A 23008-nucleotide genomic window follows, 5' to 3' on the forward strand; every position below is an offset into this window, starting at 1 on the left:
TAAGCTGTTAACTAAACATGGTTCATTACTCATTACGAAATCTAGTATGGCTTGTCCCCTTGTTGCCTCTAGCACATACTGCTGTAGAAAACTATCTCGGACACACTCAAGAAATTCACTACCTTTCAGACAGTTGCTAGTCTGCTTTTCCCAATCTATGTGAAGGCTAAAGTCCCCCATTAAGACCACTATGCCTTTGTTACACGCTTGTCTAATCTCTGTATTTATACAATCTAGCACTTCAGAGCTGCTGCCAGAGGTTCTATACACAACTCCCACTATAGTCTTAGATCCTTTCCTATTTCACAATTCAACCCATAAGGTCTCTGTTGGCTGCTTACCTCTCATTATATCCTCCTTTATCATTGAAGTGATTTCATCTCTAATCACTAAGGCTACTCCTCCCCCCTTCCATTTTCCCTATCTCTCCTGTAGACCTTATAACCCGGTATATTTAGTTCCCAATCCTGACCATCCTGCAGCCATGTCTCAGTAATAGCTATCATGTCATACCCTCCAATTTGAATTTGAACTTGTAGTTCATTTAATTTATTCCTTATACTCCATGCATTTGTATATAGAACTCTTAGTTGGGCCACACACCCTAGCCTGACCTTCAGCTTTGATGCTGGGTTAATCGCCTTACGCCTTCTAGTTTTCTTTATCTGTAGTGCCTAAAGTACACTTTCTTTCTGCTTTTTAAAAATTTATTCGTTCATGGGATGTGGGCGTCGCTGGCGAGGCCAGCATTTATTGCCCATCCCTAATTGCCCTTGAGAAGGTGGTGGTGAGCCGCCTTCTTGAACCGCTGCAGTCCGTGTGGTGACGGTTCTCCCACAGTGCTGTTAGGAAGGGAGTTCCAGGATTTTGACCCAGCGACGATGAAGGAACAGCAATATATTTCCAAGTCGGGATGGTGTGTGACTTGGAGGGGAACCTGCAGGTGGTGTTGTTCCCATGTGCCTGCTGCTCTTGTCCTTCTAGGTGGTAGAGGTCACGGGTTTGGGAGGTGCTGTCGAAGAAGCCTTGGCGAGTTGCTGCAGTGCATCCTGTAGATGGTACACACTGCAGCCACAGTGCGCCGGTGGTGAAGGGAGTGAATGTTTAGGGTGGTGGATGGGGTGCCAATCAAGCGGGCTGCTTTATCTTGGATGGTGTCGAGCTTCTTGAGTGTTGTTGGAGCTGCACTCATCCAAGCAAGTGGAGAGTATTCCATCACACTCCTGACTTGTGCCTTGGAGATGGTGGAAAGGCTTTGGGGAGTCAGGAGGTGAGTCACTCGCCGCAGAATACCCAGCTGCTCTACGCTTTTCCCTTTCACTTGTTCTTGAACAACTGTTTGTACTATCTGTATTGTAAATTTCCCCTGGGTCTTCCCCTCTCTTGCTGCTCTCAACTTTACTCCCTTCTGACTCTCCGCTCAGGTTCCCAACCCCGCCACTCTAATTTAAACCTTCCCCAACAGCACTAGCAAATGCCCCCGCGAGGACATTGGTCCCGGTCCTGCTCGGGTGTAACCCATCCCACTTGTACAGGTCCCACCTTCCCCAGAACCGGTTTCAATTTCCCAGGAATCTAAATCCCCCCCTCCTACACCATCTCTGCCGCCACGCATTCATCCGGTCTATTCTCCTGTTCCTATAGTCACTAGCTGCTGTGTGTACTATCTACAGGAAGCATTGCAGAAACTAGCCAGGGCTTCTTTGACAGCACCTCCCAAACTCGTAACCTCTACCACCTAGAAGGACAAGGGCAGCAGGCTCATGGAAACACCCTCATCTCCAGGTTCCCCTCCAAGTCACACACCATCCTGACTTGGACATATGTCGCCATTCCTTCATCGCCACTGGGTCAAAATCCTGGAACTCCCTACCTAACCTTCACCACATGGACTGCAGCGGTTCAAGAAGGTGGCTCACCGCCACCTTCCACCTTAAATGCCGGCCTTGCTAGTGACACCCATATCCCAAGAAGTAATTTTTAAAAACCCAGGATATTTTGAACTGGATATTTGTGTCTTTCATGTGTGCCCCCCATGTGCCCAAGTCTTCAATCACCCTTAAGCTCTTTTTTTTGGTCCACATTCATTTTCTTCTCTTCACCTGCGTGAAGTGCTTTGGGATAATTTTCCATGTCAAAGGCGCTATATAACTAAAAATTGTTGTTTTATGTTTGTCTTGGATTAAGACGCAAATGGGTTTGGGTTTATTCTTGCGCTCATCAAAGTAAGGATGTTGGTGCTGGGGAATGGAACACTTTTCATTTCAGGCATACAATCAGAATCCACCACTCCCAGGTTAAGTGTAGCGTGGGTTAGATGCAGAGTAAACCTCTCATAAATGTGCCTCAATCCCGATGTCAGAAGAGCACCCCTACTGCACCAGTGTGATATTTTTCTATTTCCTCAACTGGAAATACCGTGGCCTCTCTAAATAAGATTGCCAAATCAATGCCAATTAATTAGGGGCAGTTTTGTGCTGTGGGTTCATGCCTGCTTGGAACTGACTTGAGACGGCCCAAACTCATTGCTTACAGTCAATAGACAGAGGGGATTCTCATCCCATTAGTCTGAGCTGGATTCAGACCAGGTCCCTCTCTTTCCTCACAATTCAATCGTCTGATGATAGGCTCAGTCTCATGGCTCCTCACTGCCTAGCCTCCAATCCTCAGAGACCAGAGCTAGGCACAGTACTGAAGGGTGGTCCCTGGGAGATGCACACACTACTGATTTTTGACCATTTATTTGCCCACAGTTATGTTTTCTTTTCATTGGATTAGCATGCATTACTTTACAACCAAGCCATTTCAGTAACATACCTGAGGGATCAACTGGGAAGCCTCCAGGTTCTGAAACAGCCTTTGGGAGTCACTTGATACTCTGCAGGATTTCTGCATGGATTAATAACTGATCGAATTTTTTTAAAAATAAACTTTTCAATTTCCTTCCCTCTTCTCTTGAAAGTACTGACTCCACCATCGTATGATTCCACGAGCTCTATCAGCCCTCCATTACCTCACAGGCTATTTGTCATGGGGGGGGGGGCGGGGGCCTCAGAGCTACCCCTAGTCCTTACCTAACACCCACACACTTCCCACAGGAGTCACTCGATAGCAATCAGGAGTGGCTCATTCCCCCCGCCCCCCACCACCCACCCTCACGCCCTAGACCAAGACAGCTGGAATCAATGTAGTGACCCTGCTGCCCCCCAACTGAGATCCGATTGCGATTCACCCTGGGAGCCTGCTGAATGGTATGGCTCACCACATAGTGTTAAATTCAAACGCAGAGCTCCGTGGAAAACATCTACAAGAGCCAGAATGCCTGCAGGCACATTGAGTCAAAGTATTACAGGAAAGTCTTTAAGCTCACCCACCTTCCTGTAGGCTCACATGCTTCTTTTCTTGCCTCTTAATATTTATAGCCAAGAGTTCCTCATTCACACAAAGGGTTGAATTCTATTCTTTTGGGTGCATCATTGTTGACGCGCCAGAGCGTCAGTCGCTTTAGGCTATATTTTCTCTATTTTAATTTTTAACCTTTTTGCTTTAATCCCCTTTAATTTTTGTTACCTTTGAGAAGAAGAGAGAGAAGTTGGAGGCTACAAATGAGAAAAGGATGGTCTTTCACACAGCAAGTTTCCCACATATTCTGTCCAGGAGTACAATAGAGACAAGAGAGATGACAAACCTATCTAATTTATTTAAATTCTCCCACCTGCCAGTAGAGATCAGGAGATGCTCCATTTCCTTACACCCCAAGTTATTAACGGTCCAATGATTTTTTTATAAACAACAAAGCAAATACCAGAACTCAAGCCCTGATCTATTCCTTACTTCACTCATATCCTGCTCAATGCCAAGGTTTAGACAGGAAAATGTAGCTGGCCTTACTGAGGTGTACAATGCATCTAACCAAACGCTCACTTCTCTTAACAAGTAAAAGAGTTTTTATAAACATATATGTAAAAGCATTAAACAAGGGAAATATAGATGGGAAAACAGATATGATTAGCATGTTATTTGGGGATATTCCTAGATTGCACTACTTTGGAGAAATGTTTGGGATTATGACATCTGACTGTAGGGCATTTTGCTCCTGGGCTTCCCCTGATGGCTCAGTGTATGAATATACCACTCACCATGGTCCTGAGCTTTACAGCCAACAAGGTCCTAGGTTTGATCCTCGATGTGTGATCTCAGCTGACACCACAGTCGGGATGCTTCAGTTGGCCTCACCTCCCCTTGGCTAGGAAATGGAAATGAAAAGGCAGACGTTTCTTTCAATCGACGGCAAAGTATGATTGCACGCGGCTTGCCACATGTATTGGCATTCAACAATGGCCATAGAACAAAAGGAACCACACCCAGAGACACTGCTGGCTCAAATCATTTTTAGTTTGGATTTACCCTTTGGGTCCGGTAGTAAGGTTGCCAACCCTCCCAGATTGCCCTGGAGTCACCAAGAATTAAAGATTAATCTTCAAGACACTACTATGAGCAACCCAGGAGAAAAATCATAGGGGCATTAAAAAAATTGTGTATATTTTTCATTTTCATTTATTAGTTATAAAAATATAGGAGAAGAATAAAAAAGGCTGTTTAACTATGTGGGGAGGTTGGAGGCAGGAGGTCATGCAATGAAACCTCCAGGAATACGTCCAACAAGAGTTGGTAACCCTACTGACTCTGCTTAGAGTCCGAGATCAAGACGGGATCAGATACTTTCAGAGCAATGTGGCAGTGGGTGTTTTTTGCTAGCTTATTTTCGTCTTCTTTTTTTCACTCTGTCTCGACCCCCTTCCCTTTGTCTGCCAACAAGATAATGTGCAGCCAAAGAAATGGGCATTGGAAAGCAAGACAGAGAAAGAGAATGCAGGAGTGAGCAGCAAAAAGGTTGGTGATTGAAAGCAGTGTGAATGTGCAGAGCTAAGAGCAGCCTCCGCTAGCAAGAAAAGCCTACTGCACCTGGTACGCCCAAGATCAGACTTGATCGGCCATTTTTTTAATGGCATTAATTCATTATTAAAGAAATTTACAACATCATAATTATTCCGTTATACCATACAATCATTCCTTTACCAGTTATTACCTTCAGAGATTAAAGTTCAACTTTTTTCCTATGACGTATATTAATCTATTGAACTTCAAAAACTGGTTAAGAAGCACCATCCCTTCTGACTAGTCTGGCCGTAGGTATCATTTGACTGGCTTTCCCTTTACTTAAAGGCTTGCCGTCCCGTCGCTCTTTATGCTAGCTTATATTTCTTTTTTTCCCCTTTCTCCCCCTTCCTCACCTTGCTCTCTTCCTCTCTTGGTCCTCTCTCCCAAGTACACAAACTACAAGCCCCTACCCTTCATTGCCATCCCCTTGTCTCAACCTTCAAAAGTCCATTAGCTTCACCGTGCCACACCTCACTCATCCAATCACTCACTCATAGGGTTACCAAGCCTCCCAGATTGCCCTGAAGTCTCCAGGAATTAAAGATTAATCTCCAGGACACTGCTGCGAGAAAAATCACAGGGGCGACAAAAAAAATTGTGTATATTTTTCATTTTCGTCTATTAGTTATAAAAATATTGGAGAAGGATTTAAAAAAGGCTGTTTAACTGGGCGGGGCAGTTGGAGGTTGGAGCTTATATGATGAATCCTCCAGGAATACGTCCAACTAGAGTTAGTAACCCTATATGGTAGTGTAGTGGTTATGATACTGGATTAGTAATCCTAGAAGGCCTGGACTAATAATCCAGCTGAACTGTGAGTTCAAATCCCACCATAGCAGTTTGAGAATTTGAATTCAGTTTAAAGAAAATTTGGAAATAAAGAGCTGGTATCAGTAAAAGTGACCATGAAGCTGTTGGATTGTTGTATAAAACTCAATTGGTCTGGCCTATACATGACTCCAGTCTCACACCAAAATGGTTGATTCTTAACTGTCCTCTGGAGTGGCCCACTCCCTTGTGTTAGGGATGGGCAATGAATGCCAGCAATCCTACATCTTGAGAATGAGTTAAAAAAAATCTAAAATCACATAAAATAAAAACAGACATTTCTGTTTCCAACAGTCTCTTCTTTAATTCATGATGTGGAGATGCCAGTGATGGACTGGGGTGGACAAATGTAAGGACTTGCACAACACCAGGTTATAGTCCAACAGTTTTATTTTAAATCACAAGCTTTCGGAGCTTTCCTCCTTCGTCACCTGACGAAGGTGGAAAGCTCCGAAAGCTTGTGATTTAAAATAAAACTATTGGACTGTAACCGGGTGTTGTGCAAGTCCTTACATTCTTTAATTCATGTAGTGGTGGATTACCCTCTGCTGGACAAAAATGCCACTACAGCTATCAACAAGTGGAATATCTAGCGCAGGCCTGTAGAAATCTGGAGGTCTTGGACCAGGTCACCTAAACCTGGCTCTGCTATCCTGATTTTACAGCAGTCATCCCTATTGATCTGAGGAAAGGTCCCGTCACAAACGTCAACCTTTCTTTAAATTTTTGGCATTTGAGGTTTAGTTTCTCTGCATGCAGGTCTCTAAACCCTCTTGCATTCAGAGGGAGACTCACACGTGAGATCGTGAGCATTCGGCGATCGTGATCTCGTGTGTGTATTTACTGTGCCGGAGAATCCTGGCATTTCTCTTGCTGGACGGTGAGAAAAAGCTGTGGTGTTACTTTGGATATAATACCGGGCTTTCACTACTGCTACGAATGCTGGGACAACTGTACTTCATTGGCTGCAAAAAAAAATACTTACAATCTTACTGCCAGGCATGGTATGAAGAGAGAGAAAATTGAGGAATACATTAATGCAACTTGGTCATTCCCTGGGGCCCATGTGACAGATGCAGTTTGTCACTTTAAACTATTTTTATGTTTTCTGTCTGTGACAATTTCTCAGGTATATGACTTGTGATTGAAAGTGCCAAATCTAGGAATTGTCAAGCATATATTATATCTGTCTGATCAAATCCTTCTTTCCTTTAAAAACTAAAATCAAACACCAGGAAGATCCCAGGCTCAATCTCCAGTCTCTGCCGAGTTAGACGATGTGAACTAGGGTGGTAGTAGGGGAGCCTCAGCGGGAGGAAAGAGGCCAGGATTGTCACTCCTAGTCGCTATTCAGTGATTTATGCTGGAATGTGGTGTGTGTGAGGACAGGATATGCTGGGATGCTGCTGACACTTAGGCCCCAAATTTCCTGGATTGCATTTACGCTGAAATTACTCAGAAATTTACGCCAGTTTCTGTGCGGAAATTTCCAGCGGAGCTCATTTGCCTACACTGGAATGTACAAACTGGTGTAAAACAAGTGCAAATGCAGCGCCATCAATTGTTACCTATTTGTGTTACAACTGTAGATACTTTGCAAGCTACTTTTAAAATGTTGTTTTCCCCTCAGAAAATAGACTTACTGTATGTTTCTATATAACTGTCTAGTGGACTTTTCTTGTAAAATAAAGAAACTTGGATGCATGGAGTATGAAATAAAGCAGTCTGAAGCGTCATAGCAGCAGTGCTGTATCATTTAAGTGGTCTGGTAAGAACCACAAAAACTTGCATAACGAGGTGAAGGAAGTGTGAATCTCAATTAAAACTGGGTTTGAACACACATCTGTCCAGTTGAGATTCCTGTCTATTTACCACTAAACTTACTGGAGGAGATCTTATTTCTGGTTTAGCCTCTCATTTCTACATTCAACTGGCAGTTGGCTCCGTTGCTATGTCTGGTAGCAAAGGTTAATTTGCACATCTTCGCCGTGCTGTCAATTTGGGCAGAATCCAACACTAGTGTCAAAAAGCCATTAACATTGTTAAAGTCTGAATTACTCAGAATTACCTTCTGAGGTTAACCTCTCTACCAGATGTAGTTTCACTTTTGAGTGATATTGGCTGGAAAGTTCCTCGGAGCTGCTCCCACTCCCCCGGCGGGACTATGCGCACAACTGATTTATGACAGTTTTACGCTGAAACATCGGGACGTGCAAATTTCCTCAATCGTTTGCACCATTTCTGAGATACGCCTGCCGAAACCCTCTATCGCTTATTTGCATAGCAGCCCCACCCCGCCATGCAAAAGACCAACTCACGCGAGTTTCCGCTGCACTTCCGTTGGAGTGAGTGGGGGCAGCTCCGAAGAACTTCCCGGTCATTGTGTTGCTATGCTAGCGATTTTACTCTGTCAGTGCTTTCTGCCATGGCGCCTCACTCTCAGAACCTCATGCCTCCGCTGCTCCTCTTCTTCTTTCATTGTTATGCAGAAGAGGGGTATACCAATTGAGAAGGCCATTCCAGCTACTGAGTCTTTCTGAACACCTGGGGACGGGTGGCAGGGGGCCGAAAAATTTTGGGTGCACTGATACTGATAGTATTTTGGTTCAGTATAGTGCAGGTTTAAGTAGGAAAAATTCAAAACAAAATCGCAAAGAAAATCGCTACCAAACGCCAGAAATGTCAGTTGTGCTGATATCAGGTGTCTTCAGGACTGTGCTGCGCCTACATTTTTGGGTGTGGTTCTATGCCAGTGCATCATTTGGATAAATCCAGGACACTCGCTTGAGTTGGTCTTTTGCACAGGGGGAGGCTTCTATGCAAATAAACGATAGAGGGTTTTGGCAGGCGTATCTCAGAAGTGGTGCAAACGATTGAGGAAATTTGCACGTCCCGATGTTTCAGCGTAAAACTGTCGTAAATCAGTTGTGCGCAAATTCGAATTTCCTTGGAAAAAAATGGCACAATGCTGCTCTTACGCCATAGTTAGGCCAAAACTTTCCAGGAAATTCCAGGCCTTACCCATGAAGAATAGATAATTGGGCTAAAGACTAGGAGAGGGTAGTCCTGTGGAACTATACCACTGCGACAGTGCATACCTTCAGGAGAGGAAAGTTGAAAATATGGGAAATTTAAACATTTTAAACACTTTAATTCTGCTTGCCCTGTTTTCCATTTTTCCTCTATTCTCTACTTTCTCATTCTCTTTCCATGTCTCTCTGTCTGAGTCTCTCTTCCTGTCTCTGTTGCCTGGAATTTACATGGGGTTTTCTGGCAGGAGATCGGCAGAACCCTTGGGGAAATGGTGTAATGGCTAAATGCTGTTTCTCCAGGGTTTAACCAATCTTTAACCGAGGTTAAGGCGGCAGAGTGGGAAAGTCCTGCTGACACTCTTCACGTGTGTTTCTATCTACCCGTCTCTTTCTATCCCCCTCTCTGCCTCTTACTGTCTCTCTTCATGTCTCTGTCTCTAGATGTCTCTCTCACCATTTCTGCTTCTCTCTCTCCCCCTCTGTATGTTTCTCGCTTCTGTCTCTCTGCCTGTCTCCTTTTCACTGTTTCTGTTTCTCTCTAGCTCTCTTTCCCTATCAGTCAATCCCTCCTGTTTCTATCACTCACTATCTGTCTGTAACTCTCTCATTCCCTCTTTCTTTTTGCCCGTTTCTATCTCTCCCTCTCCTTTTTTCTTCTCTTTAACCTATTTTTTGACATTTACTTTTTTGCTGCTTAACTCTCTGTACTTTTTTTTAAATTTAAAATTAACTTTAAAACTCTTCATTTGTGTCACTTCCTCCTGGCTCATGCTGTGTACTTTGGAAGTGGGAGCAACCTTTTAAAAATTGGCTAAAAACCAACTCCAATAACAGTTTTTCAGTCAATCAAAAGTCTAGACACTGAGATGGACATGGGCATGTCATAGACACAACCAGGGCATTATATGAGGTATTAAAACTCATGAAGATAAGAAAACTGCCGTTGAATAAGTAAACATGTGCGCGGTATTCTAAGGGTTAATATTAAAAACAAGTCGATGTATAAAATAAATTGTAGGCATGATCAGGTATGACACTGAGCCTTGTAGAACAGAGAGTCCCAAGTTCTATTCCTGGCTTGCACTGAGTTTGCTGATCTCAGCTGGAATAGCAGGTGGGGTGGGAGGGAGGTGTTAATCCGGGGTTCCTGCTTCTGATTGCTTTGCAATGACAGCTGTAGGAAAACGTGCATGGACATCACGTGATAGGATCGGCCTCGGCTGCGATGCCCCCCGGGTTCAAATATCCAGCCAACAGCCTAGGGTAGACTCGCACATAAAGAACGGTCACTTGGGTGAGGTACGGGAGGACTGTTAATGACCTTGGAGCTTTATCCCAGCAAGAGTCAGCACTCTCAGGAAAGGAAGGGAAATAATACAAAAATACAAATTGTAACGATTGACATCAAGGCGGATACATAAAATGGCAAGGTCTGGATTACTTTATAAATGGACATTATCAAACACTTCCCCCCCCATTGTAGAATGACCTTGTGGTCTACTTGTAATCTGTTGTTGCCCGTACACTGCGGCCCTTGTTTTGCTGTGTTAAAGATAAGAAATGCTGTATTTTTTTATTAATGTAATCTGTCTTGGCAACCAATGTGAAGTTTAAACAGGACCCCCTGCCAACTTTTGTGTCACACATGAGGCCACAGGCGATTATGAAATGAAAAGAGTCTTTTTCTGGACTAAATTTACACTGTTAAAATCCTGGTTCCCAATAGAGTTATTTACATCAAATCAGTAACTTTGGGCTCATTGTCGACAGGTTTGAATTTGCTGATGGCAGGGCCTGCAGCCTGCCTGGCCCTACACTCTCTCCCTAGCCCCTTCCACCTAACATAGAAATTATAGCACAGAAACAGGCCATCTGCACCAACCAATCCATGTAGGTGTTTATCCTCCACACAATCCCATGTGCAAAATGCTGACTTCACTTTTAGATGTAGGATTCCAAAATTAGAGTCCATTCAGAATTTTTTAGGAGAGGCTTCAATTAAAAAAAAACACATTATCTAATCAAAGCAAAATCTTGACCCAAGGATAAAATTCCATCCCATTCCCATATCTTTTTATCCCTCTCTCCTCCGACCGCCTATCCGATTCTTAAATGTTGGCATGGTCTCTGCTTCAGTGCAAAGGAATTCTCTTGCTCTCCATCCTAAATCTCTAACATTTAATCTTATATCTATGTTCCTTAGTTCCAGACTCCTCAACCATTGGAAACGGTCTGTTTCTATCTACCCAGTCCCATCCCTTCATCATTTTAAACACCTCTGTCAAATCATCCCCTAATCTCCTCTGTGCTAATGAAAACAGCCGTGCTTTTTCAAGTCTTTCTTCGTATTTGTATTTCCTCGCACTAAGCAGCATCCCAGTGAATCTGTGCTGTACCCTCTCTATTGCCTCAACACCCTTTTCATAGTGTGGAGCCCAAAACTGAGCACAGTGCTCCAACTGTGGTCTTACTCAGGTTTTATCTAGTTTCACCATTACATCTTGACTTTTATATCCTATACTGCTTGCCATATAACCCAGTATTCCGTTAGTTTTTTTATGGCCCTATCCACTTGAAGTGCTGCTTTGAACTGGTTGAATTAAGTTGAGTCAGATCAATAAATGCTCTGTATGTTCACTTGCTGTGAAATAAAGCAGCTTAATGATTGATATCTGGCCTCGTCTCACCAGGAGATTTCTCGGTCCTCCTTTGAAAGGGTTGGAGAGACACTTGGTGGCATGTATAAAAGATACAAACATCCAGTTCAGATCATGCTATGGGAAGGATGCTGTAACGTCCCTGGGTTATACTAAAGTTAGAAATTGGGGCACCCGTAACTGTAAGATGCTCAGACTGCTTTCATGCCACACCTCTCCACTCTTTCAAAAGCCTCCTTAAGACCTACCTTTTCAACTGGCCCTTTCATTCACCTCCCCACATCTTTTTTTTGTCTCTATGGAGTGCTTTGAAGCACATCACTAGGTTATATGGGCTATATAAATACAAGTCATGTTGATTAAAATTGAAGAATTTGTTACATTCACCCATTCACAAGTCAATGTTTTATTGACCTATAAACATGTAAGTTTAGCCATTTCTGCTACTTAGATTTTAATCAAGTTTTGAGTCACAAACAATTGATCAGAGGCTTCCCTGATTTCTCAGTTAATAAGTGTGCTACTCAGTATAATGCCGAGCCATACAAACCACGTTCAATTCCCAGTCTGGCAGATTTATCTGACCTCAGCCATGGCAAGTTATGGAACTACAATTGACCTCAGCATCCCTAAGCTAGGGAGGGGGACAATCAGCCAGAACTCCCACTCCTGATCATTATTCAGTCACTGCCGCTGGAAAATGTGTGTGCTGGACACTGGGTAAGGGCAGGCGTGGGCTGCATTGAAATTATCTACCATGGTCGAATAGCCTGCCGACACTCACTTGTTAGACTCTGCATCATAATACACAGAAGTGAATAAAATGCACTTTCTGTTTTAAAACTCAGATTTTGGTTGTCTAGGATTGGGTTGGTGCAATGCCCCTGACACTCGCTGCCTAGGCTCACGCATAAATAACAGTGAGTTACCAGTACCCGTGAAGCCTTGTCTAGGAAGAGTCAGTGCCTTCAGGAGAGGAGGGAAGAATATTGGAGGGGTGGCAAGCAAAATGGGAAGGCAGATTAGCAAATTAGAACCCCATTTCTAAAGAGCATGTTAACGATTTTACTACACTGAGGAAATCCTTCCCCATGGCTGCGTAAGGTTATGTGGTGTTGGGAAATGCAGGAAGCAGTCACTGAACAAACCGTTTGTGGCAGACATTTGTTGCTGGGTATTCTAGCTCCTCTAATAAAACCAGATTCATGTATGTGGTCATTTTTTTTAAGAGATACAAAGATATTTTTTCCTTTCCCGCCTCTCCTGCATTTTTTTCACTTCCATGTATTATGAAGCAGATTTATTCATTTTTGAGGTTTACAATTAACTATAAAACATGAGAGCGAGCCTTTGGCTCACCAGTGGCATTCCTGCTTCTGATTGAGAAGGTAGCAGAGTTCAAACCCCACTCCAGGCAGTCCCGATGAGAGGAGACTGGAGCTCTGGCTCTGAATTCTGGGTTGATATCCACTGGGATACTTGCGTCTGGTGGGTGTGGGTTCACAAGGGTTGTAGAAGTCCATAAAACCTTCCCTCCGTATAGGACTAGCCACTCTGTCGTCTGATATAAAAACGGTTACGGCCATGAAAAGAGTGTTCATGTCGCAGACGGTTAATCAGCCTACAAATCCTTCCACTATTCTCCAAGGGAAGTGTGAAGATATGAAAACAACTATTAGTATCAGAAAAGCAAACATTAGGTCTAGAGCTGTGATCCTATCCAGCCCCCTGGTTTTGGACTTGATAAAATCCTATTTTATAATTAATCACAAAAAGGGAATTCCATCCATCCTGTTTTTGGTGATTTATATAGAAATGAATTTGCAGTTGTAACTGTACATGAGACTATAAATCTGGTAATTTGTGCCAGGCTACATTTTCTCGAGAATGAGCATAACAAACAATTCACTTCAGTTATGGACCTTGCTATTTTTAAAACCATTTTACAATAAAAGTGAGGGAAATGTTTGTATTGGTTTATCATAACCATAACAAGTTAATTATGTGAATATAAATCCCAAGCAACCATTACCCCAATTACAGTAGTTGGGAAAAAAATGATTATTTTAATTATATATCGTAGGATCGTAGAATCTTAGAATTCTCCTCATATAAATTAATATATTTTATATATACAATAAAAAAATCTTCAAATGCCCCAACTACCGTAAATGGGGTGATGGTGACTTTGGTTTTATTTTCACACAGAGTCACACAGACACTTTAGTAGATCTCTTGTGCCATTGTTCATGGTGAGTCAGAGCATATGCTATTTTATATATGATGTGGAGATGCCGGTGATGGACTGGGGTGGACAAATGTAAGGAATCTTACAACACCAGGTTATAGTCCAACAGTTTTATTTGAAAATCACAAGCTTTTGGAGATTATCTCCTTCGTCAGGTGAGTGAGTCACCTTCTCACCTGACGAAGGAGATAATCTCCGAAAGCTTGTGATTTTCAAATAAAACTGTTGGACTATAACCTGGTGTTGTAAGATTCCTTACATCTGTTTTATAAATGTAGGGATGTTGTCAACAAAGTGGGAAAGTTACAGGAAGCGTGTAATTTGAAGTGTGGGTTATATGCAAGAGTTTTAATATATTATAGATACATAAATTACAGTTGCATTTGTATATTTGGAGATTTATAATAAATATAAATTGTAGATAGTAGATTTAGATTAAGTACATTTGCATAGATTTATTTGCAAATATACAAATTATATATTTATAAATTGTTGTATTTGAATATTTAGAATAAAACGCAGTTGCATTTCCTGCCTGATAATTTGAGGTCGCTGCTGTTTGATGAACGTGTGGTGCTGCATGCCCCAGTGTGTGTGTGTGTGTGTGTCAGTGTGTTTGTGAGATGAATGAGACACGTGGGGTGTTTGGTGTGTGTTCACGTGATGCAGTGGCAGATTGCTGAACATCCTCCCAGTGTTTGGGTGTCTCTGTCTCTCTCTCTGATTAACAAATCTGCTCCCTCAGTATAAAAAAACCCTACCCTTTCATACACTTACTCTTTCCCCCTCTGTTTCCTTTCACGAAAAAAAAAGCTCAAGAACAAGACAAAAAAAAACGCTTCTGACAGGAATGGGTGAGTCTTATTGTATGTGCAATATTAATAATTGGAATTAATTTTAATTCTTAATGTGCCACTTGATTCAGGGTCGCGATCCCCTGTGTGGTTTGTATATTTAACGGGTTGGGGCTATTTTATAAGATTTTTTTTTTCACCCACAATTTAAAAGTGAAACCAAGATGAGCCCAAGTGTCTCTCGGTTTGTTACAAAGGGAAGACGCAGGGCGCAACTTAACCTGATGGATTTGGGGGCTAGTATCAGATTGACAGTGTCCTCAACCAATCAGCGAGCCGAGCTGGAGATTGTAACTGTTCTCGGCGGCCAATGGGTGTTTGCTGGGGTGGGTGGGGCTTCCGTTTCAACCAAGTTAGATTGCAGTGTAGGCAGTGTGGTGTTTGTGTTCTGGGTTTAATATTCCAGACAATCTTTTTTATTCCAAGCTTACAGACTTGCGTAAGACAGGTTTAATTTGAAACCCAGCCGGTGATTAACTTCCTTTTTTGTGTTTTTATTTTGCAGAGATGTAATTTTATTTTTAACCTTTTTTTAAAATTCAATTTATTCAGAAGACACAGCTGCAAGATTAACTCATTCTAGTCAAATCATTTAGAACAAATTTGCACAGGAAGTTCTCCTCCCCCCACCTGGCCCTTTGTACTCATTTATTCTAATAGGTCAGTTTAAAAAAAAAGGGGAAATGACAGCCTTAGAAAGCTGAAGTAAGTTGCACCACTCAAACCATTTTTTTTGGTGCGATGATCATTTTAAAATTCTCAATACTGCTTTAACTACATACATTCCTGCAGCAGCAGATATGGTATCTTCTGCACTGCAGACTTGACCGTGGTGACAAGGAAGTGGGGTTTGTGGAACAGGCGGTTGCTGATTTACTTGGACCTGTGGTTTTTGAAGTGATTTCTAATCTGGTCAGATTATTCTTAAATGTAAATAAGAGACCGTCAGAAATGCAGACATGATTATAATTCCTCATTGTGCACTAAAACCCACTGGATACCTGTTTGTTTATTAAATGTGTGAATACAATGCTATAATAGGTTTTGCTTTTTTTAAGAATAGATTAGATTGGTTCAAATGAAGAACGACCATTGGCCCATCGGATCCTATCCTTCCAGAATGTCAACCTTCCAGTTTCCCATTACAACTTTGACGTCCTATCAAACAGGCAGACAAGACCTCCGTTTAATGTCTTTTTCTGAAAGTTGCCACCTCTGACAATGTAGTCCTCTCTCACTGCTGCACTAGATTGTCAGACTATATTACGTGCTCAGGTCCTGGAGTGGGGCTTCCGATTTCGAGGCGAGACCACAAGGAGCTGAGTAAACCTAAGTCACGATTCATTCCATTTTCTCCCTTCCTTCCCTGAAGGCGGTGACTCGTGCTGGGGTACAGTTCCAGAGGCGCACTATGCACCTGGTGCTCTTCAAAATGACCATACCTCATGTGTGGGCTGGGCTCTTTGACTCGGAGGGCATCGAAGCTGAGCCTGGTCATGCACACACCTTTCCCAACAGGTGTTGCTGGAGTGTGATCATGAGCATGGACTGATTTTTCCCTATCCTAGCCCAGGGGTGCTGAGGTCATTCATAGCCCCCTCATCTGAGTTCAGCCAGATGTTGCTTTTCAGAACAGGTGTATTTGTCGGTGACGTTATTGCAGCTTGAATTGGGCTGGCATAATTAGCAAACTTTGTTTTATATCACCCAAACTGTAGCCAAATGGAATGACTGTGGTATCGACAGGCTATCCTCATTTCCCTGGTAGAGTACACACTTGGATTTATTTATTCAAACCTCTTGCATAACTAAAACCTTAAGGATGGATTTAAAAATGTTATTTCTTATAAAAGCTGCCTTTAGGTTACATTTAATGGCGAGCCAGCCCTAACCAATCTGACCAATTTACTTTTGGGTTGCTGCTGGCTGTGCAAGGCCCAGGTATTGGGAACTGCTGATGTCAGCACACCGCTAAACCTAATGTTAGAGCAGCTACACAATGAGTTTGTTATTCCCTGAGTTACTTCCTTTTGACCCACCTCCCAACACTGCTGGACTGGGTCTGCCAACTGATTTACATCTGGTTTGCAGCCACTTTCTCCTTTTGCATGACACCAGAAACTGAAAACAATGAGTATAATTAACTTCTCACAAAATATAAGCATCAGGGTTGAGTAAGGTAACTATCTGAGGGAGAGAGAAATCTAGACCCCTGTCCCAGACTTGTGCTCAAGTGTGTAACTAGCAATTTTAAGCTTGTGTACGCACTAGCCAATCAGTCTACCCCCCCCCCCAAGTTTAGTGTTTCTGGAACTTGAGCGCAGGCACTAACCTTGCATTCATTGCTGTGCCTCCCCCTAACAGAAAGAATTGCATTTATATTGCCTTTCACGACCGCAGGATGTCCCAAAGCACTTTACAATCATTGAAGTCCTTTTGAAATGTAGTTACTGTTGTAATGTAGGAACCGCAGTAGCTAATTTGCGCACAGCAAGGTCCCGCAAACAGCAATGAGAAAAAGACCAGATAATCTGATTTAGTGATGCAGAGTGAAGCTCCCTCTGCGCTGCCCCAGGATACCAGGCACCCCGCTCTTCTTCGAATAGTACCGTGAGATCTCCGTGCTAACCGGGACACACAGACAAGACTTTACCGTCGTATTGAAAGGACAGTGTCTCCAGAAATGCAGCACCCTCTTTAACATTGTACTGGAGTTTTAGCCTAAAGTCCACACCCTTTAATTATTTTTTCCTTGTGTTTATCCTTAGCTTCTGACCCGTCATCACCCACAATGGAAGAGGGAGTTGAGGATGAGGAGGATGAAGTGGACGTGAACCTGGAAGAGGCTGAGAATGGGACTGCTGGAAAAAGGCACAGTCCCCGGGGGACCTTGCTTACTCGCCGTGGGATTACACTGCGTGTGCTTCTCAAAGACAAAGTCATCCAGCCAGGAGAAGGCCTGCTGTCCATTCACTATTTAGTAAGGAACCGTCCTCACTTAAATAAACTTACTAACCCCTCCTGCTGCCACAGTTTCCTCCCTGCCTCTCATGAGGATCTTGATTCTTGTGGTACAGTTCCACAAGTGTTGGCAATCCCCCTGGCACCTTGCCCAGGCTTCATTTTCCATGCCTGAGCCTGGAGCAGGGGTGTCCAAGGCTTTTTGTCTTTGTGGGCCGCTTAGGTGTGTATCTCGGGAGTCACATACAAAGTTTGATTGCATGTTCCCATTAATTTGCGTGTATCTCAAATTGTTGATGCCATTGGAGCCTAGTGTTCTGATTTAGGACTTAATCCACCAGTGAAGCAACAGCACTAAGAATTGCCCTTTTCAAACCTGCAGCCTGTTAAAATTCCAACAGAACAAACCAGAAACATAAGTGCAAACAGGACTGAGTTGCCTGGGCTTCAAGGGTTGGGCACCCCAGCACCAAGCAGTGCCAGTGGGCAATTGGACCGTGCTGGGCATCACGTCCTTTTCTAGCAACCACTTTCCGGTAGATGAGCCACTGGTGGCAGTTTTTGCTATTTTTTTTTTGCTATTTTGTAATGTCAAAACTCAATGGCCTGGCTGAGTTCAGCTAACTCAGTACAAGCTGGGGCCCAAACCTAGGCGTCTCCTAGTGGGAACGGCTCTGTTCCATAACAGTTAATACACTGAATTAGAGCAGCTTTTATTTCCTTTTTGTTCAAAGTCTCTTAATCTTATCAGCCATCTAAAAACATGCATGTGTATCACAAGGCTATTTCCATAAAGTGACTCAAAGTTCCTGTGTTACATATGTGACCTGTCATCCATTTATGATTCCACCCTGTTTTTCACAGGGGAAGACGTTTGTGGGGGACCTGTTGCCCGACGGGAAGATCAGATGGCAGGAAACCAGCCAGGTTTTCAACTCTCCTAGTGCCTGGGCCACACACTGCAAGAAACTAGTCAACCCAGCCAAGAAATCTGGCTGCGGCTGGGCCTCTGTGAAGTACAAGGGGCAGAAGCTGGATCAGTACAAGACCATGTGGCTGAGGAAACAGCAGCCTCCACTGCAGGCCGTGGAAATGGTACGGTCCAAAATATAATCCAGTTCAACAGAGAGGACTGTGGGTTAGACACGGGCGTTTAATTTTCTGGGAATTGGGGGTTCTAGTCCAGCCTGGACTTAAATGGGATGAAAATCTGCTGTGTCTACATGGCTGTAAGGGTCTGATGTGAAACAAGTTTGGGCAGTCTCAGCCCAGTTCCTCGTGTTTCAGAGGGGCGTTAGCTAGAATTGTAGAGTCCGCAGCAAGCCCAATGTACACTCAATAAATAAAAAGCAAAAACTGCAATTTGAAGTAAAAGCCGAAAATACTAGGAGCACTCAGCACTTCAGTCAGCACCTGCGGCGAGAACAGACTCGTTACCATTTCAGGTGTAATTCTTCATCAGAGCCAGAGCAGTTTTCTGCTGTGTGCATTGCAAGCAGACAGACAAGGCTTTCATCCCATCAGTCTGTTCTGGATTTGAACTCTGCTCTCAGAGGTGAAAGGCCAGTGTCCATAAACGACTGCTCCAGTTATTCCCCTTATTATTTCAGTGAAATGGTAAGGATAGTAGAATGTGAATGCATTTTGTTCAGAATTGTTCCCATCGCTATTTTTAACGCCTCTGTTAAAATAGCAGAGGGAGGAGTTTCACCCAAACGTGCTATGTGACCGTATAGAAATATCTTTTAGCATAATTTCAAAACTAGTAAAAAAAAATAACTTTCTTCAATTTTTTTTTTAAAAAGGATCAAACCATGATTGTTGTGTCAGGAATTCAAAATGAAGATGAGGGGGAGGAGTGGTAAAAGTGAATTAGTGGATCATAGTATCATGTGCTGTATTTGACCTGGGTGTGACTATTGGGATAAAAACAGAAAGTGCTGGAAAAACCCAGCAGGTCAGGCAGCATCTGTGGAGAGAGGAACAGAGTTAACGTTTCAGGTCGATGACCTTGCTTCAGAACTGATTCTGCACAGATGCTGCCTGACCTGCTGAGTATTTCCAGCATTTTCTGTTTTTATTTGATTTCCAGCATTCGCAGTATTTTGCTTTTGATTTATTGACAAATGGGACATTGCGCAGGGAGCTTTATTCTGTTGTCAGCAAGAAATTGTTGTTTGTATTCACAGTGTCAAAAAGTCAAGGCAAGGAGACGGTAACCTCTATTTTGTTTGTTCGTAGCAGATGTTGGTTTACAGTTTTCCTGGCATGGTGCACATCAGGAAATTCCAGAATTAGTCAATATTCCAAGATTAACCAAATAATGTCAACAAGTCTTTAAATCACATGTATAAAGTAGGCTGGATGAATGGCTGTTTCCAGCTTTTTGATCCCATAGTGAGCATATCAATGAAGAAATGCATGTTGTTGATTGCATGTAAGCAGGGTTGACAAACTTATCCTTCAAAGAGACAATGAGGCTTCCTTCAGGGCTTTAGTGGATGAAGGCGCAGCCTGGTGTAACACTAAACTATGTAGGCCAGGCAGTTCCAGGTTTGATTCACAGTCTCTGATCTCTGGTGGGGTGATGGTAGAGACACTACAGCTGACCTCAGTAAGCCTGGGCTGGGGAAAGGGAAAAATTGACTCGAGTACCTTCCCCCAGTTACCATTCGGTGACTCCAGTGCTGTGATGTGGGTATGTGTCGATGTCCCTCAGTGTGCTGGCATTTGCTGCTCTGGGCTCACACAGAAGGAATGGCCACTTGTAGGAACGAGATCCCACAGGTGGCCTGATGCTTATAAAGCCCTTACTGCAACATGGAATCAACGCCTTCAGGAGGGAAGCAGATTGGCAAAGAAAAGTCCCCATCTCTTGGATATCGTCAAATTTCCCAGTAGCTACTTAGACCCTGGGTGAAGCAGTCGTTAACGGTTTCATTTCCTCCACAGAATTTGGCCAGTGAAGGAGAAGATGAGGAAATTCCTGAAGAGGAGGACTTTGAAAACCGTGGCAGTAAAATCCCTAAATCAGATAATCAGGTCAAGAAGGTGGAAGAAAAGAGCAGGAAACTGCAAGCTAAAAGCCCTCGAGACTCCAGCCTGACGGGTACCACATCGCTTTGATTATTGTTTTGCAGAATTTTACTGTTTTCCGTGTTGGTGCAATTACTGCATGTTTTCCTTATGCAGCATTTACAGGAGCACAGACGGACACACTGACTCATTGGGTGTGGTACATACTATAACATGTTTACAGGATCAGGTGTTTGATTGGGGAGAAAGGGGCTTCCCTACTGTATCCAGATTCAGGTCATTATTCTTTTGGCCGCAGCATTTGGGCCATTATTCTTTTGGGGGGTGCATTCCCATTTCCCCTCTTGTCCTGTGTTTTTGGGGACAGGATGCAGGAAATAACTGAAGGCTACATAGGGACATGGCAAACTAAAGACCAACAAGGACTCTGCAGTCCATCTAGGTCAGTTCCAAAAACTAATGCCTCTCAGTGGTCCACTCCATCAAACATCTATCCCATTCTCTGTTAAATTTTTTCACACTATCTGCCTCTGTTGCCTTCCTGAGCAGCCTGTTCACCACCCTGTGCATAGAGTAGTTAAGTTCAAACTGTTGGTGCCCCCTGCCAACTTCTTTGCTTGAGCCCATGCTCCCCCGGTTCTAGAATTTGTGGTAATCTTGAGAATGTTATCGAGGTGCAATTTATCTATTCCCTTAGGAATCTTAAATAATATTCCCCCTGAGCCTTCCCTTCTCCAGAGTAAACAATCCCAGGCTCTAAATCCTCTCCTCGTAGCTCAGCTGCCTTAAGCTAAGTAACAGTTTGGTTGCCCTTTTCCACACTGGCTCCATTGATTGGCTATCTTTGCTGTAGTATGGTGACCGGAACTGTACACAGTACTGTCAGTGTGGCCGTACCAGTGCCTTGTACAGACTCCTGATCACCTCCAGAGATTTGTGCTCTATTTCTGCACCTGTACACCTCAAGATCTGGTTGGTTTTCCTTACTGCAGCCACACACTGCGCTGTTGATTTCAGTGAGTTCTCCACCAGTACTCCCAGATTCCGCTCCTGTGTTGGGTCCTGTAACCTTGTGGTGTCCTGTAATCTAGAGTCACTTAATTTATATTCTCACTGCTTATTTCTCTTTACTTATCTCATTACCTCATTCTTATCCACATGGAGTACCATTTGCTACACATCAGCCCATCTTCCCAACTTATCGGGATCCCTGTGTATTTTACTTTTGCCTGTTCCCTATTGTTTGAATCTCCTTCACTTTGATGGCATTTGCAAACTTAAGATAGCTTTCTCAATCCGGGCAGAGGCAGTACATCACTCGCTGCGACTATTGCTGAATTCACATGTTTGTGTGGGACAGACTGGCTTGACTATAACATTACAATGGATCTTTTTGCCACTAGCAGCGAAAGCTGTGCTGGTCTACGTGTCACAGGTTCTTCAGTCCCCTAAGAGGCAGTCCAGAAGACAGGAAGGGGATCTGAGGGGATCTCAATCTCTGTGGCACCTGGACCATTGTCCTGAATGGTTGGATTTGAGGCAGGCATCGTGGCGTGTATGTCTAATTGTGGATTCCTTGACCTACACGTACAAATATCGATTACAGTCACAGAGGTAAAAAGAGAATGCTGGAAATGGTCAGGTGGTCAGTCAGCTTTTGTATGATTTATGTTTTTGGGTTCGGACTGCAGCGGTTCAAGGCGGCGGCTCACCACCACCTTCTCGAGGGCAATTAGGGATGGGCAATAAATGCCGGCCTTGCCAGCGACGCCCACATCCCGTGAACGAATTAAAAAAAAACATGATTCAAACTGATGAAAAATCCCCTCCAAAACACGAACCCAGTCGATGCTGATTGACCTGCTGTGCACTTTAAGAATTTTCTGTTTTTGCTTTAGGGGAATTTGGCTTCCGTCAAATGCTTTCTGATGTGGGGCGTCGGAAAGCCTGGCGGGATTGATCAGACCCTGTTACAGCACGCCCTTTGCACTCTTGCTAACCTTGGTGCCAGCTGTGCGCAAGTGCGTGACACGGGCTGTCCCTTTCTCCTTCAGTTTGACCCCTTACTGACCTTCCCCAGCGTTCGTGCAGTTTGCATAAGGCCCAGTAGAACCACCCATCGACAGCCAGGAGAAATGGTGTCCGACGTCACTCCACGTTTGAGGCCAGAAGCCAGCTTGTGAGGTGGTTCTCAGTCACTCCAGAGGCACCGTTGCAGCCTTTTTATCAGTGGGTGGAATGCAAATGGGAGCCTAGAGACTGTATAACGGTATGCTATTGAAACATCATTTGTATTTTTTTGTCTTCCTAACTGTGTTATGCTTTCTCACCCAAGACAATGGGCACAGCATAAAGAAAGCTGTTAACAAAGACCTAGGTCCTGTTCGATACTCTGTGCTCGGGAGCAGAGACTCAGGGAGGTAGGTGTTGTATTTAACCTGTTTGTGATCT

General features: G+C 43.5%; 1 protein-coding gene across 1 annotated transcript in view; it reads left to right on the forward strand.

Annotated features, from left to right (window-relative positions):
• Positions 1-14392: 14392 nt before the first annotated feature.
• The window catches only part of mpnd (MPN domain containing), a 30561-nt gene continuing 21945 nt past the window's right edge, over positions 14393-23008 (forward strand). The window contains exons 1-5 of the mRNA XM_067968110.1: positions 14393-14560; positions 17329-17540; positions 18386-18616; positions 20474-20630; positions 22893-22977. Coding sequence (XP_067824211.1) covers positions 14557-14560; positions 17329-17540; positions 18386-18616; positions 20474-20630; positions 22893-22977 — 689 coding nt within the window. The 5' untranslated portion in view covers positions 14393-14556. The remainder of the gene's footprint in view (positions 14561-17328; positions 17541-18385; positions 18617-20473; positions 20631-22892; positions 22978-23008) is intronic.

This window comes from Heptranchias perlo, chromosome 29 (assembly GCF_035084215.1).
Source record: "Heptranchias perlo isolate sHepPer1 chromosome 29, sHepPer1.hap1, whole genome shotgun sequence".
In the NCBI taxonomy this organism is placed as follows: domain Eukaryota; kingdom Metazoa; phylum Chordata; class Chondrichthyes; order Hexanchiformes; family Hexanchidae; genus Heptranchias; species Heptranchias perlo.